The following is a 16,234-nucleotide window of genomic DNA, read 5'->3' on the forward strand; positions in this document are numbered from 1 at the left end:
TGAGGACACGGGTGGGTGTAAGGGGACACATGGGGACACGGACAGGCATAGGGGGACACCTGGGGACACGAGCGGGTGTGGGACACGGGTGGGGGTGTGAGGGGACGCCCGGGGACATTGGGGTGCGCAGAGGGGACACCAGAGTGCCCACAGCAGGGACACGTGGGGACAGCGGGGGGCGTGTAGGGGGACGAGTGGGGACACCCAGGTGTGCATATGGGGACACACAGGGGGACACCTGGGGACACTGGGGTGGCCAGGGCTCGGGGGGGGGGGGCACCCGCTTGTCACAGGGGCGGTGACACCTGGGGACATCGGGGTACGCGTAAGGGGAGTGCAGGGGGTGGACATGGGGATGCAGGGGGACACCGGGGTGGACATGGGGACACATGGGGACACCGGCGTGGACATGGGGACACAGGGGGACACTGGGGTGGACACGGGGATGCATGGGGACACCGGGACACTGGGGTGGACACGGGGACACATGGGGACAGCGGGGTGGGCATGGGGACGCATGGGGACACACAGGGATGCATGGGGACAGTGGGGGGGACATGGGGACACCAGGATGGACATGGGGACACTGGGGTGGACACATGGGGACGCATGGGGACACTGGGGTGGGCATGGGGACACATGGGGACAGCGGGGTGGACATGAGGACACACGGGGACACTGGGGTGGACATGGGGACACCGGGGTAGACATGGGGACGCATGGGGACAGCGGGGTGGACACGGGGACGCATGGGGACACTGGGACACTGGGGTGGACAGGGGGACGCATGGGGACAGCGGGGTGGACACGGGGACACATGGGGACACCAGGGTGGACATGGGGACAGTGGGGTGGACATGGGGACACACGGGGACGCATGGGGACACGGGGACGCTGGGGTGGACACATGGGGACACATGGGGACAGCGGGGTAGACATGGGGACGCACGGGGACACCGGGACACCGGGGTGGACACGGGGACGCATGGGGACAGCGGGGTGGACACGGGGACGCCCTTGGTGTGGACCCTCCAGGGTTACGGGGGGGGGGACGCGTGGGGACAGTGGGGTGCACACCGGGGGGGGGTGTGTGTGTGTGGTGTGTGTCCCCGGCGGTGTCCCCACGTGTCCCCGTCCCCCCCCGGTGTCCCCAGATCATCCACACCTACACGGAGGCCGTCCGCACCGTGGACCCCTTCAAGGCGACGGGGCGTCCCCACGGGCTCTGGGTGGCCTTCGCCCGCTTCTACGAGGACAACGGGCAGCTGGACGACGTGAGCGGGGGGGGACCCCCCTGTCCCCTCCCCTGGGGACACCCCCAACCCTCACCCTGTCACCCCCCCCACCCCCCAAACCCTCACACCCCGCTGTCCCCCCAGACCCTGATTGTCCCCGATGTCCCCAAACCCTGCCCGTCCCCCTGTGTCCCCCCCAGACCCTGATTGTCCCCGATGTCCCCAAGCCCTGACTGTCCCCCTGTGTCCCCCCAGACCCTGCCTGTCCCCGATGTCCCCAAGCCCTGACTGTCCCCTGTGTCCCCCCCAGACCCTGCCTGTCCCCGATGTCCCCAAGCCCTGACTGTCCCCTGTGTCCCCCCAGACCCTGCCTGTCCCCAATGTCCCCAGACCCTGACTGTCCCCTGTGTCCCCCCAGACCCTGCCTGTCCCCGATGTCCCCAAGCCCTGACTGTCCCCTGTGTCCCCTCAGACCCTGCCTGTCCCCCATCCCCCCGACCCTGACTGTCCCCTGTGTCCCCCCCAGACCCTGATTGTCCCTGATGTCCCCAAGCCCTGCCTGTCTCCTTGTGTCCCCAAGCCCTGACTGTCCCCATGTCCCCTCTAAACCCTGACTGTCTCCCATCCCCCCAAACCCTGTGTCCCCCCAAACCCTGCCTGTCCCCAATGTCCTCAAACCCTGCCCGTCCCCTGCGTCCCCCCCAGACCCTGCCTGTCCCCCTGCGTCCCCAAGCCCTGACTGACCCCCGTGTCCCCTCCAGACCCTGATTGTCCCCAATGTCCCCAAGCCCTGACTGTCCCCCTGTGTCCCCCCAGACCCTGCCTGTCCCCGATGTCCCCAAGCCCTGACTGTCCCCTGTGTCCCCCCCAGACCCTGCCTGTCCCCGATGTCCCCAAGCCCTGACTGTCCCCTGTGTCCCCCCAGACCCTGCCTGTCCCCAATGTCCTCAAACCCTGCCCGTCCCCTGCGTCCCCCCCAGACCCTGCCTGTCCCCCTGCGTCCCCAAGCCCTGACTGACCCCCGTGTCCCCTCCAGACCCTGATTGTCCCCAATGTCCCCAAGCCCTGCCTGTCCCCCTGTGTCCCCCCAGACCCTGACTGTCCCCTGCGTCCCCCCAGACCCTGCCTGTCCCCGATGTCCCCAAGCCCTGCCTGTCTCCTTGTGTCCCCAAGCCCTGACTGTCCCCGTGTCCCCTCTAAACCCTGACTGTCTCCCATCCCCCCAAACCCTGTGTCCCCCCAAACCCTGCCTGTCCCCAATGTCCTCAAACCCTGCCCGTCCCCTGCGTCCCCCCCAGACCCTGCCTGTCCCCGATGTCCCCAAGCCCTGCCTGTCTCCTTGTGTCCCCAAGCCCTGACTGTCCCCGTGTCCCCTCTAAACCCTGACTGTCTCCCATCCCCCCAAACCCTGTGTCCCCCCCAGACCCTGCCTGTCCCCGATGTCCTCAAACCCTGCCCGTCCCCTGTGTCCCCCCCAGACCCTGCCTGTCCCCCTGCGTCCCCAAGCCCTGACTGTCCCCGGTGTCTCCTCCAGACCCTGATTGTCCCCAATGTCCCCAAGCCCTGACTGTCCCCCTGTGTCCCCCCAGACCCTGCCTGTCCCCGATGTCCCCAAGCCCTGACTGTCCCCTGTGTCCCCCCCAGACCCTGCCTGTCCCCGATGTCCCCAAGCCCTGACTGTCCCCTGTGTCCCCCCAGACCCTGCCTGTCCCCAATGTCCCCAGACCCTGACTGTCCCCTGTGTCCCCCCCAGACCCTGCCTGTCCCCGATGTCCCCAAGCCCTGACTGTCCCCTGTGTCCCCCCAGACCCTGCCTGTCCCCGATGTCCCCAAGCCCTGACTGTCCCCTGTGTCCCCTCAGACCCTGCCTGTCCCCCATCCCCCCGACCCTGACTGTCCCCTGTGTCTCCCCCAGACCCTGATTGTCCCCGATGTCCCCAAGCCCTGCCTGTCTCCTTGTGTCCCCAAGCCCTGACTGTCCCCGTGTCCCCTCTAAACCCTGACTGTCTCCCATCCCCCCAAACCCTGTGTCCCCCCAAACCCTGCCTGTCCCCAATGTCCTCAAACCCTGCCCGTCCCCTGCGTCCCCCCCAGACCCTGCCTGTCCCCCTGCGTCCCCAAGCCCTGACTGTCCCCCGTGTCCCCCCCAGGCCCGCACCATCCTGAGCAAGGCCACGCGGGTGCGGTTCCGGCAGGTGGAGGACCTGGCCGCCGTCTGGTGCGAGTTCGGGGAGATGGAGCTGCGGCACCACAACTACGAGGAGGCGCTGCGCATCCTGCGGGTGCGTGGGGACAGCCCTGTCCCCAGCCGGGGCGCCCGGGGCCCTTCACGCCTTGGCTGGGGTCCCCTCACGGGGCATCTGGGTCCCCTGATGGGGCGTCTGGGTCCCCTCACAGGGTGGCCGTGTCCCTTCATGGGGCATCCATGTCCCTTCATGGGGCATCCGTGTCCCCTCATGGGGCACCTGGGTCCCCTCACAGGGCATCCGTGTCCCTTCGTGGGGCATCCATGTCCCATCACAGGGCGCCTGGGTCCCCTCACGGGGCTTCCGTGTCCCCTCATGGGGCACCTGGGTCCCCTCACGGAGCATCCGTGTCCCTTCATGGGGCATCTGTGTCCCCTCATGGGGTGCCCGGTCCCCTCACAGGGTGTCCGTGTCCCCTCATGGGGCATTTGTGTCCCCTCATGGGGCACCCAGGTCCTCTCACAGGACAGCCCTGTCCCCAGACCGGGCACCTGGGTCCATTCACGGCTTGTCTGGGTCCCCTCATGGGGCGTCCGTGTCCCCTCACGGGGTGCCCAGTCCCCTCACGGGGCGTCCGTGTCCCCTCAAGGTTTTCTGTGTCCCCTCATGGGGCACCTGGGTCCCCTCACGGAGCATCCGTGTCCCCTCATGGGGCGCCCAGGTCCCCTCACAGGGTGTCCGTGTCCCTTCATGGGGCATCCGTGTCCCCTCACGGGGCTTCCGTGTCCCCTCGTGGGGCATCTGTGTCCCCTCACGGGGTGTCCGTGTCCCTTCATGGGGCATTTGTGTCCCCTCATGGGGCACACAGGTCCCCTCACAGGACAGCCCTGTCCCCAGACCAGGCACCCGGGTCCCTTCACGGCTTGTCTGGGTCCCCTCATGGGGCGTCCGTGTCCCCTCACGGGGTGCCCAGTCCCCTCACGGGGCGTCCGTGTCCCCTCAAGGTTTTCTGTGTCCCCTCATGGGGCACCTGGGTCCCCTCACGGAGCATCCGTGTCCCCTCATGGGGCGCCCAGGTCCCCTCACAGGGTGTCCGTGTCCCTTCATGGGGCATCCGTGTCCCCTCACGGGGCTTCCGTGTCCCCTCGTGGGGCATCTGTGTCCCCTCACGGGGTGTCCGTGTCCCTTCATGGGGCATTTGTGTCCCCTCATGGGGCGCCTGGGTCCCCTCGCAGGACAGCCGTGTCCCCAAAGAGGGCGCCCGGGTCCCTTCACGGCTTGTCTGGGTCCCCTCACAGGGCACCTGGGTCCCCTCATGGAGCATCCTTTTCCCTTCATGGGGCATCCGTGTCCCCTCACAGGGTGCCCAGTCCCCTCACGGAGCATCCGTGTCCCCTCATGGGGCACCCAGGTCCCTCATGGGGCATCTGGGTCCCCTCACAGGGTGCCTGTGTCCCCTCATGGGACGCCCAGGTCCCCTCACAGGACAGCCCTGTCCCCAGACCGGGCGCCCGTGTCCCTTCACGGCTTGTCTGGGTCCCCTCACGGGGCACCTGGGTCCCCTCACGGAGCATCCGTGTCCCCTCACAGGGTGTCCGTGTCCCTTCATGGGGCATCTGTGTCCCCTCACGGGGCATCTGGGACCCCTCACGGGGCATCTGTGTCCCTTCATGGGGCATCCGTGTCCCCTCGTGGGGTGCCCGTGTCCCCTCACAGGACAGCCATGTCCCTTCATGGGGCATCCGTGTCCCCCTCGCAGGGCATCTGTGGTCCCCTCACGGGTCACCTGGGTCCCCAAATGGGACAGCTGGGTCCCCTCCCGGGACGCTGGGTCCCCTCACGGGGCATCTGTGTCCCAAAATGAGGTGTCTGGGTCCCTTCATGGGGCGTCTTTGTCCCCTCAGGGGTGTTTTTGTCCCCCTACAGGGTGTCCTTGTCCCCCCGACGGGGCTTTTTTGTCCCCTCAGGGGTGTTTTTGGCCCCTCGTGGGGCGTCTTTGTCCCCTCGTGGGGCGTCTTTGTCCCCCCATGGGGCTTTTTTGTCCCCTCAGGGGTGTTTTTGTCCCGTTGTGGGGCGTCTTTGTCCCCCCACGGGGCTTTTTTGTCCCCTCAGGGGTGTTTTTGTCCCCCTATGGGGCATCCTTGTCCCCCCACGGGGCTTTTTTGTCCCCTCAGGGGTGTTTTTGTCCACTTGTGGGGCGTCTTTGTCCCCTCAGGGGTGTTTTTGTCCCCCTACGGGGCGTCCTTGTCCCCCCACGGGGCTTTTTTGTCCCCTCAGGGGTGTTTTTGTCCCCTCGTGGGGCTTTTTTGTCCCCTCAGGGGTGTTTTTGCCCCCTCGTGGGGCATCTTTGTCCCCCCACGGGGCTTTTTTTGTCCCCTCGGGGGTGTTTTTGTCCCCTCGTGGGGCATCTTTGTCACCTCAGGGGTGTTTTTGTCCACTCATGGGGTGTTTTTGTCCCCCCACGGGGCTTTTTTGTCCCCTCAGGGGTGTTTTTGTCCCCTCATGGGGCGTCTTTGTCCCCTCGTGGGGCATCTTTGTCCCCCATGGGGCTTTTTTGTCCCCTCAGGGGTGTTTTTGTCCCCCCGTGGAGCGTCTTTGTCGCCCCATGGGGCTTTTTTGTCCCCTTGTGGGGCATCTTTGTCCCCCCACGGGGCTTTTTTTGTCCCCTCAGGGGTGTTTTTGTCCCCTCAGGAGTGTTTTTGTCCCCTCAGGAGTGTTTTTGTCCCCCCGTGGAGCGTCTTTGTCCCCCCACGGGGCTTTTTTGTCCCCTCGGGGGTGTTTTTGGCCCCTCGTGGGGCGTCTTTCTCCCCTCGTGGGGCGTCTTTGTCCCCTCAGGGGTGTTTTTGTCCCCTCATGGGGCGTCTTTGTCCCCTCGTGGGGCATCTTTGTCCCCCATGGGGCTTTTTTGTCCCCTCAGGGGTGTTTTTGTCCCCCCATGGAGCGTCTTTGTCGCCCCATGGGGCTTTTTTGTCCCCTTGTGGGGCATCTTTGTCCCCCCACGGGGCTTTTTTTGTCCCCTCAGGGGTGTTTTTGTCCCCTCAGGAGTGTTTTTGTCCCCTCAGGGGTCTTTTTGTCCCCTCATGGGGCGTCTTTGTCCCCCCACGGGGCTTTTTTGTCCCCTCGGGGGTGTTTTTGGCCCCTCGTGGGGCGTCTTTCTCCCCTCGTGGGGCGTCTTTGTCCCCTCAGGGGTGTTTTTGTCCCCTCGTGGGGCGTCTTTGTCCCCCCGTAGGGCTTTTTTTGTCCCCTCGTGGGGCTTTTTTGTCCCCCCACGGGGCGTCTTTGTCCCCTCAGGGGGCACCTGAATCCCGTAATCCCCATTGAGAGGGTGAAAAGGGAGGTGGGGCGGGGGGGGGGGGGACGACACAGACACTGTATGGGGACACGGGTGACACCCCCCCGCTGTGTGTCATGTGTCGTGTCCCCCCCCCACCCCGCAGAAAGCCACAGCGCTGCCGGCCAAGAGGGCCGAGTACTTCGACTCCACGGAGCCCGTCCAGAACCGCCTCTACAAGTCCCTCAAGGTCTGGTCCATGTTGGCCGACCTGGAGGAGAGCCTGGGCACCTTCCAGGTGGGTGACGCCCCCCCCCCGCCAGCCCCCCCACCCCCCCCGGCAGCGTGTCCCCCCCCCGCTACCCCCCCCTCGGTGTCCCCAACCCCCTGTGGGGTCCCTCCCCGCACCCCCTCGCCCGTCTTCTGGGGGTGCCCCCCCACCGGCCTGGGCCTGTTCGCTCCCCAAACCCCCCCCCCATGTCAGCCCCTTGTGTGTCCCCCCCCCCGCCCCATTGTCCCCTGGGGGTGTCCCCATCCCCTTCTCCCCCACCCTTGGCACCCCCATGGCCCCTCCGGGGGCCACCGCGTTCCCCTCCCCATACCCCCAGCATCTTCCCCTCCCCCCAACCCTGTCACCCCGCTGTCCCCTGGGGGTGTCCCCGTCCCCTTCCACCCCCGCCTTGTCACCCCACCGTCCCCTGGGGGGGCTGGGGGTGGGTGCTGCCCCCCCCTCCTTGTCACCCCGCTGTCCCCTGGGGGTCCCCCCGTCCCCTTCCACCTCCCCTTGTCACCCCGCTGTCCCCTGGGGGTGTCCCCGTCCCCTTCCACCCCCCCCTTGTCACCCCGCCGTCCCCTGGGGGGGCTGGGGGTGGGTGCTGCCCCCCCCTCCTTGTCACCCCGCTGTCCCCTGGGGGTCCCCCCGTCCCCTTCCACCCCCCGTTGTCACCCCGCTGTCCCCTGGGGGTGTCCCCGTCCCCTTCCAGCCCCCCTTGTCACCCCGCTGTCCCCTGGGGGTGCCCCCCTCCCCTTCCACCCCCCCCTTGTCACCCCGCCATCCGCTGGGGGGGCTTGGAGTGGGTGCTGACCCCCACCCTTGTCACCCCGCTGTCCCCTGGGGGTGTCCCTGTCCCCTTCCACCCCCCCCTTGTCACCCCGCTGTACCCTGGGGGGGCTGGGAGTGGGTGCTGCCCCCCCCTCCTTGTCACCCCGCTGTCCCCTGGGGGGGACGGGGGGCGTGCTGCCCCCCCCCGCTGTCCCCTGGGAGTGTCCCTGTCCCCTTCTCCCCCACCCTTGGCACCCCCGTGTCCCCTCTGGGGGCCACCGCGTCCCCTCCCCATGCCCCCAGCACCTTCCCCCCGACCCTGTCATCCCGCTGTCCCTCGGGGGGTGCCGTCCCCGGGTGTGCTGACCCCCCCTGTCCCCCCCCCAGTCCACCAAGGCGGTGTACGACCGCATCCTGGACCTGCGCATCGCCACCCCCCAGATCGTCATCAACTACGGGCTCTTCCTGGAGGAGCACGGCTACTTCGAGGAGAGCTTCAAGGTCGGGGCGGGGGGGGGGTCCCACGGTGGGCAGGGCGCTGGGGACACCCTAGGGACACCCTGGGGACACCCCGGGCTGGGGGGGGCGCTGGGGATGCCATGGGAAGGGTGTTGGGGACACCTCGGGGACATCCTGGGCTGCAGAGTGTGTCAGGGACACCACAGAAAGGGTGTTGGGGACACCCCGGGGACACCCCAGGCTGGGGGGGGATGCTGGGGACACCATGGGAAGGGTGCTGGGGACACCCTGGGGACACCCCGGGCTCGGGGGGCCGCTGGGGACACCCTGGGGACACTCCGGGGACACCCCGGGCTGGGGGCTGGGGACACCCTGGGGACACCCCGGGGACACCCTGGGCTGGGGGGGGCCGCTGGGGACACCCCGGGGACACCCTGGGTTGGCGAGGGCTGCTTGGGGACACCATGGGGACACCCCGGGGACACCCTGGGCTGGGGGAGGCGTTGGGGACACCCTGGGGACACCCTGGGCTCGGGGGGCTGCTGGGGGACACCCTGGAGACACTCTGGGGACACCCTGGGCTGGGGGCTGGGGACACCCTGGGGACACCCTGGGCTGGGGGGGGCCGCTGGGGACACCATGGGGACACCCTGGGGACACCCCGGGCTGGGGGGGGCGTTGGGGGCACCATGGGGACACCCTGGGGACGCCCCGGGCTGGGGGGGGCGTTGGGGGCACCATGGGGACACCCTGGGGACGCCCTGTGGGCTGGGGGGGGGCACTGGGGACACCATGGGGAGGGTGCTGGGGACACCCCGTGGGCTGGGGGGGACGACACTGGGGACCTCCCGGGCTGTGGAGGGTGCTGGGGACACCCCGGGGACCCCGTATTCGGGGGGGGGGGGGGTTGGGGACACCCGGGGGCGCCCCCATCCTGGGCCGAGGGGCCGCCGGTGGCAGGACAGGGCTGGTGGTGGCCCGGGGTGGGGGGGATGGTGACAGCAGTGGCAGAGGTGGGAGGGGGGGGGCGTGGGCAGCGATGGCGGGAGGGGGGTAGGGGGGTGACGGCGGCGTGTGTGTCGTCCCCCCCCCCCCGTTCCCCCCCTCCCAGGCCTACGAGCGCGGCATCGCGCTGTTCCGCTGGCCCAACGTGGCGGACATCTGGCACACCTACCTCAGCAAGTTCGTCGCCCGCTACGGGGGGCGCAAGCTGGAGCGGGCCCGCGACCTCTTCGAGCAGGCGCTGGACGGCTGCCCCCCAAAATACGCCAAGAGTACGGCCCGGGGCGGGGGGGGATGTGGGGGCGGGCAAGGGGGGCTGGCAAGGCGTCGGGGTGGTTGCGGGGCTGTGGGGTGGGGGTGGGGGTGGGTGTCGGGGTGGTTGTGGGGCTGAGGAGTGGGTGTTGGGGTGGTTGTGGGGCTGGCAGGGCTGTGGGGCGGGTGTGGGGCTGGTAGGGGTAGGTGTCGGGGTGGTTGTGGGGCTGGGAGGGCTGTGGGGTGGTTGTGGGTGTGGGTGTCGGGGTGGTTGTGGGGCTGGGAGGCTGTGGGGTGGTTGTGGGGGTGGGAGGGCTGTGGGGCGGGTGTGGGGCTGAGGAGTGGGTGTTGGGGTGGTTGTGGGGCTGGCAGGGCTGTGGGGCGGGTGTGGGGCTGAGGAGTGGGTGTTGGGGTGGTTGTGGGGCTGGCAGGGCTGTGGGGCGGGTGTGGGGCTGAGGAGTGGGTGTTGGGGTGGTTGTGGGGCTGGCAGGGCTGTGGGGTGGTTGTGGGGGTGGGTGTCGGGGTGGTTGTGGGGCTGGGAGGGCTGTGGGGTGGTTGTGGGGGTGGAAGGGCTGTGGGGCGGGTGTGGGGCTGGCAGGGGTAGGTGTCGGGGTGGTTGTGGGGCTGGGAGGGCTGTGGGGTGGTGGTGGGGGTGGGTGTCAGGGTGGTTGTGGGGCTGGCGGGGCTGTGGGGCGGTTGTGGGGGTGGGTGTCAGGGTGGTTGTGGGGCTGGCAGGGCTGTGGGGTGGTGGTGGGGGTGGGTGTCGGGGTGGTTGTGGGGCTGGCAGGGCTGTGGGGTGGTTGTGGGGGTGGGTGTCGGGGTGGTTGTGGGGCTGGGAGGGCTGTGGGGTGGTGGTGGGGGTGGGTGTCGGGGTGGTTGTGGGGCTGGGAGGGCTGTGGGGCGGTGGTGGGGGTGGGTGTCGGGGTGGTTGTGGGGCTGGGAGGGCTGTGGGGTGGTTGTGGGGGTGGGTGTCGGGGTGGTTGTGGGGCTGGGAGGGCTGTGGGGTGGGGGTGGGGGTGGGTGTCGGGGTGGTTGTGGGGCTGGGAGGGCTGTGGGGTGGTTGTGGGGGTGGGTGTCGGGGTGGTTGTGGGGCTGGGAGGGCTGTGGGGTGGGGGTGGGTGTCAGGGTGGTTGTGGGGCTGGCGGGGCTGTGGGGTGGTTGTGGGGCTGGGAGGGCTGTGGGGTGGGGGTGGGTGTCGGGGTGGTTGTGGGGCTGGCGGGGCTGTGGGGATCCCTGGGCACCCCCTGGGCACCCACCAGAGCCCCCAGCCCCCCCTCACCCCCCACCCTGGGTGTCCATGGGGGCTCCCTGTCCCCCCCCCATGGCACTTTCTTGGGCCCTCACGCGGGCAAGGTGTCCCATGGGGGCTCCCCGTCCCCCCCCGCCGGGCACCCTTGGGGGCACCCAGCACCCCTGGGCATCCATCAGATCCCCCAAGACCCCCTGGGCACCCATCAGGGCACCCACCAGAGCCCCCGGCCCCCCCGGGCACCTTCTTGGGCCCCCACCCGGGCAAGGTCTCCCATGGGGGCTCCCCATCCCCTGTGGGCACCCACCAGGGCCCCCCCCCGGGCAAGGTGTCCCATGGGGGCTCCCCATCCCCATTCCCCCCCCCCGCTGGACACCCTTGGGGGTACCCCCCCGGGCAGGGTCTCCCATGGGGGCTCCCTGTCCCCCCCCATGGCACCTTCTTGGGCACCCACCTGGGCAAGGTGTCCCATGGGGGCTCCCCATCCCCCCCGGGCACCCTTGGGGGCCCCCACCCAGGCAGGGTGTCCCATGGGGGCTCCCCATCCCCTGTGGGCACCCACCAGGGCCCTCCCACGGGGACTCCCCATCCCCATCCCCCCCACCGCTGGACACCCTTGGGGGCACCCCCCCGGGCAAGGTGTCCCATGGGGGCTCCCCCCCCACTGGACACCCTTGGGGGCCCCCACCCGTGCAAGGTGTCCCACGGGGACTCCCCATCCTTGTCCCCGTCCCCATCCCCCCCCGGGCACCCTTGGGGGCACCCCCCCGGGCAAGGTGTCCCATGGGGGCTCCCCATCCCCATCCCCCCCCCTGCTGGACACCCTTGGGGGCACCCCCCCGGGCAAGGTCTCCCATGGGGGCTCCCCCCCCAGTTCCCCCCCCCACTGGACACCCTTGGGGGCCCCCACCTGGGCAAGGTGTCCCACGGGGACTCCCCATCCTTGTCCCCGTCCCCATCCCCGCTGGGCACCCTTGGGTGCCCCGAGGCGAGCGGTGGGGTGGGGGGGGGCGGGTGCTGACTGTGTGTGTGTTGGGGGGGGGGGGGTGTTGTTGCCCCCGCAGCCATCTACCTGCTGTACGCGCGGCTGGAGGAGGAGTTCGGGCTGGCGCGCCACGCCATGGGGGTGTACGAACGCGCCACCCGCGCCGTCCTGCCCGCCCAGCGCCACGACATGTTCAACATCTACATCAAACGGGCGGCCGAGCTCTACGGCGTCACCCACACCCGCCCCATCTACCAGAAGGCCATCGAGGTGAGGGGGACGGAGGGACGGACACGGGGACACGGGGACGCGCAACGCCTGGGGACCTTGGGGACGCCGGCGGGGGGCGGGGGGCGGGGGCGGGGGGGGACTCGGGGAGGCTGCGGAGGGTGGGGGGGGGAACGGACAAGGGGACGCTGTGTGGGTGTGGGGACAAGGGGACGCTACATGGGCATGGGGACCTTGGGGACACTGTGTGGGCATGGGGACAAGGGGACACCATGTGGGTGTGGGGACAAGGGGACACTACATGGACAAGGGGACACTGTGGGTGTGGGGACCTTGGGGACACCGTGTGGGTGTGGGGACAAGGGGACATAACACGGACAAGGGGACGCTGTGGGTGTGGGGACTTGGGGACACTGTGTGGGCGTGGGGACAAGGGGACACCATGTGGGTGTGGGGACAAGGGGACACTACATGGGCATGGGGACAAGGGGACACTGTGTGGGCACAGGGACCTTGGGGACACTGTGTGGGTGTGGGGACAAGGGGACATAACATGGACAAGGGGACACTGTGGGTGTGGGGACCTTGGGGACACTGTGTGGGTGTGGGGACAAGGGGACACCATGTGGGTGTGGGGACAAGGGGACACTACATGGGCATGGGGACCTTGGGGACACCGTGTGGGTGTGGGGACAAGGGGACACAACATGGACAAGGGGACACTGTGGGTGTGGGGACTTGGGGACACTGTGTGGGCGTGGGGACAAGGGGACACTACATGGGCACGGGGACCTTGGGGACACTGTGTGGGCGTGGGAACAAGGGGACACCATGTGGGTGTGGGGACAAGGGGACACTACATGGGCACGGGGACCTTGGGGACACTGTGTGGGCGTGGGGACAAGGGGACACCATGTGGGTGTGGGGACAAGGGGTCACTACATGGGCATGGGGACAAGGGGACACTGTGTGGGCACAGGGACCTTGGGGACACTGTGTGGGTGTGGGGACAAGGGGACATAACACGGACAAGGGGACACTGTGGGTGTGGGGACTTGGGGACACTGTGTGGGCGTGGGGACATGGGGACACTACGTGGGCACAGGGACCTTGGGGACACTGTGGGTGTGGGGACAAGGGGACACTGGGGATGGTGTGGGGACACGGTGTGGGGATGGGGGACCGGGGACACCGCCTGGGCGTGGGAATGGGGGGACACCGAGGGGACGTGGGGACCTGGGATGTCCCCTGTGGGCGCTGACGTCCCCTGGGGGTGCTGATGTCCCCAGGGGCTGTGGATGTCCCCCATGGGTGCTGATGTCCTCCCATGGGTGCTGATGTCCCCCGTGGGTGCTGGTGTCCCCTGTGGTTGAGAACGTCCCCCGTGGGTGCCAATGGCCTCCCATGGGTGCTGACATCTCTTGAGGTTGTTGATGTCCCCCGTGGGTGCTGATGTCCTCCCATGGGTGCTGGTGTCCCCTGGGGTTGAGAACATCCCCCGTGGGTGCCAACGGCCTCCCATGGGTGCTGACATCTCTTGAGGTTGTTGATGTCCCCCCATGGGTGCTGATGTCCTCCCATGGGTGCTGGTGTCCCCTGGGGTTGTTGACGTCCCCCATGGGTGCTGATGTCCCCTGGGGTTGAGAACATCCCCCGTGGGTGCCAACGGCCTCCCATGGGTGCCGACGTCCCCTGGGGTTGTTGACGTCCCCCCATGGGTGCTGATGTCCCCCGTGGGTGCCAATGGCCTTCCATGGGTGCTGACATCTCTTGAGGTTGTTGATGTCCCCCCGTGGGTGCTGGTGTCCCCTGGGGCCGTGGATGTCCCCCGTGGGTGCAGATGTCCTCCCATGGGTGCTGATGTCCCCTGGGGTTGAGAACATCCCCTGTGGGTGCAGATGTCCTCCCATGGGTGCTGATGTCCCCTGGGGTTGAGAACATCCCCCGTGGGTGCCAACGGCCTCCCATGGGTGCTGACATCTCTTGAGGTTGTTGATGTCCCCCCGTGGGTGCTGGTGTCCCCCGTGGGTGCTGACGTCCCCCGCGGGTGCCGCAGGTGCTGGGTGACGACGCGGCGCGGGAGCTGTGCCTGCGCTTCGCCGACATGGAGTGCAAGCTGGGGGAGGTGGATCGGGCCCGCGCCATCTACACCTACTGCTCCCAGATCTGCGACCCCCGCGTGAGCCCCACGGCCGGGGGGCACCCGGGGGGGCTGGGGGGGGGGGGTGTGGTGTCAGTGGGGCAGGAGGGCACCCGGTGGGGTGGGGGTTGAGAATCAATGGGGCAGGGGGGCACCCAGGGGGGTGGGAGGGAGAATCAATGGGGCAGGAGGGCACCCAGTGGGGCTGGCGGGGGGGGTTGAGAATCAATGGGGCAGGGGGACACCCAACAGGGTAGGAGGGGACTCAATGGGGCAGGAGGGCACCCAGTGGGGCTGGCGGCGGGGCGGGTTGAGAATCAGTGGGGCAGGAGGACACCCAGGGGGGTGGGGGTTGAGAATCAATGGGGCAGGAGGGCACCCAGTGGGGCTGGCGGGGGGGGGTTGAGAATCAGTGGGGCAGGAGGGCACCCAGTGGGGTGGGGGTTGAGAATCAATGGGGCAGGAGGACACCCAACAGGGTAGGGGGGGACTCAATGGGGCAGGAGGGGACCCAGTGGGGCTGGCGGCGGGGCGGGTTGAGAATCAGTGGGGCAGGAGGACACCCAGGGGGGTGGGGGTTGAGAATCAATGGGGCAGGAGGGCACCCAGTGGGGCTGGCGGGGGGGGGTTGAGAATCAGTGGGGCAGGAGGGCACCCAGTGGGGTGGGGGTTGAGAATCAATGGGGCAGGAGGGCACCCAGTGGGGCTGGCGGGGGGGGGGGGGCAGGGCTCAATGGGGCAGCGCCAGGGCTGTCCCCAGGGCCACAGGGATGTCCCCAAGGCCAGGGATGTCCCCAGGGCCAGTGATGTCCCCGGTGCCACATGGGTGTCCTCCACCAGGGATGTCCCCAAGGCCAGGGATGTCCCCAGGGCCACATGGGTGTCCTCCACCAAGGATGTCCCCAGGGCCAAGGATGTCCCCAGTGCCAGAGATGTCCCCAGTGCCACATGGGTGCCCAGTGCTGGGATGTCCCCAAGGCCAGGGATGTCCCCAGTGCCACACGGGTGCCCAGTGCCAGAGATGTCCCCAAGGCCAAGGGTGTCCCCAGGGCCAGAGATGTCCTCAGTGCCACATGGGTGCCCAGTGCTGGGATGTCCCCAAGGCCACATGGGTGTCCTCCACCAGAGATGTCCCCAAGGCCAGGGATGTCCCCGGTGCCACGTGGGTGCCCAGTGCCAGAGATGTCCCCAGGGCCACATGGGTGTCCTCCACCAAGGATGTCCCCAAGGCCAAGGATGTCCCCAGCACCAGCGATGTCCCCAAGGCCACATGGGTGTCCTCCACCAAGGATGTCCCCAGGGCCAGGGATGTCCCCAGTGCCACATGGGTGCCCAGTGCTGGGATGTCCCCAGGGCCACATGGGTGTCCTCCACCAAGGATGTCCCCAAGGCCAGGGATGTCCCCAAGGCCAGAGATGTCCCCAGCACCAGGGATGTCCCCAGGGCCACATGGGTGTCCTCCACCAGGGATGTCCCCAAGGCCAGAGATGTCCCCAGGGCCAGTGATGTCCCCAGTGCCACATGGGTGCCCAGTGCTGGGATGTCCCCAAGGCCACATGGGTGTCCTCCACCAGCGATGTCCCCAAGGCCAGGGCCGTCCCCAGGCAGCGCCGCGGGGTGTCCCCTGAGGGTGTTCCCCTGACGGTGGGGGTGGGGGTGTGTGTGTCCCCCCCCGGTGTCCCCGCAGATCACGGCCACCTTCTGGCAGACCTGGAAGGACTTTGAGATCCGTCACGGCAACGAGGACACCATCCGGGAGCTGCTGCGCATCAAGCGCAGTGTCCAGGCCACCTACAACACCCAGGTCAACTTCATGGCCTCCCAGATGCTCAAGGTCTACAGCAACGCCACCGGCACCGGTCAGCGCCGCCCCCGGGCTGGGGGGGCACCACCCATGGGCGTGGGGGGCACCCGTGGGGACAGGGAGCACCCATGGGGACGGGGAGCATCTGGGAGGGCGGGCGTGGGGAGCACCCATGGGTGTGGGGGGCACCCATGGGGACAGGGAGCTCCCATGGGGACGGGGAGCATCTGGGGGGTGGGTGTGGGGAGCACCCATGGGTGTGGGGGGCACCCGTGGGGACAGGGAGCTCCCATGGGGATGGGGAGCATCTGGGGGGTGGGCGTGGGGAGCACCCATGGGTGTGGGGGGCACCCATGGGGACAGGGAGCTCCCATGGGGACG

At 68.8% G+C, this 16,234-nt stretch overlaps 1 protein-coding gene across 1 annotated transcript in view; it reads left to right on the forward strand.

Annotated features, from left to right (window-relative positions):
- XAB2 (XPA binding protein 2) overlaps positions 1–16,029 on the forward strand; it is a gene marked incomplete at its 3' end in the record, with an annotated part of 36,372 nt that extends 20,343 nt beyond the window's left edge. Inside the window, exons 9-16 of the mRNA XM_074571614.1 lie at positions 1,155–1,274; positions 3,386–3,517; positions 6,859–6,990; positions 8,122–8,235; positions 9,305–9,467; positions 11,761–11,951; positions 13,966–14,088; positions 15,737–16,029. Coding sequence (XP_074427715.1) covers positions 1,155–1,274; positions 3,386–3,517; positions 6,859–6,990; positions 8,122–8,235; positions 9,305–9,467; positions 11,761–11,951; positions 13,966–14,088; positions 15,737–16,029 — 1,268 coding nt within the window. The remainder of the gene's footprint in view (positions 1–1,154; positions 1,275–3,385; positions 3,518–6,858; positions 6,991–8,121; positions 8,236–9,304; positions 9,468–11,760; positions 11,952–13,965; positions 14,089–15,736) is intronic.
- Positions 16,030–16,234: the final 205 nt, after the last annotated feature.

This window comes from Larus michahellis, unplaced genomic scaffold (genome assembly GCF_964199755.1).
Source record: "Larus michahellis unplaced genomic scaffold, bLarMic1.1 SCAFFOLD_445, whole genome shotgun sequence".
NCBI lineage: Eukaryota > Metazoa > Chordata > Aves > Charadriiformes > Laridae > Larus > Larus michahellis.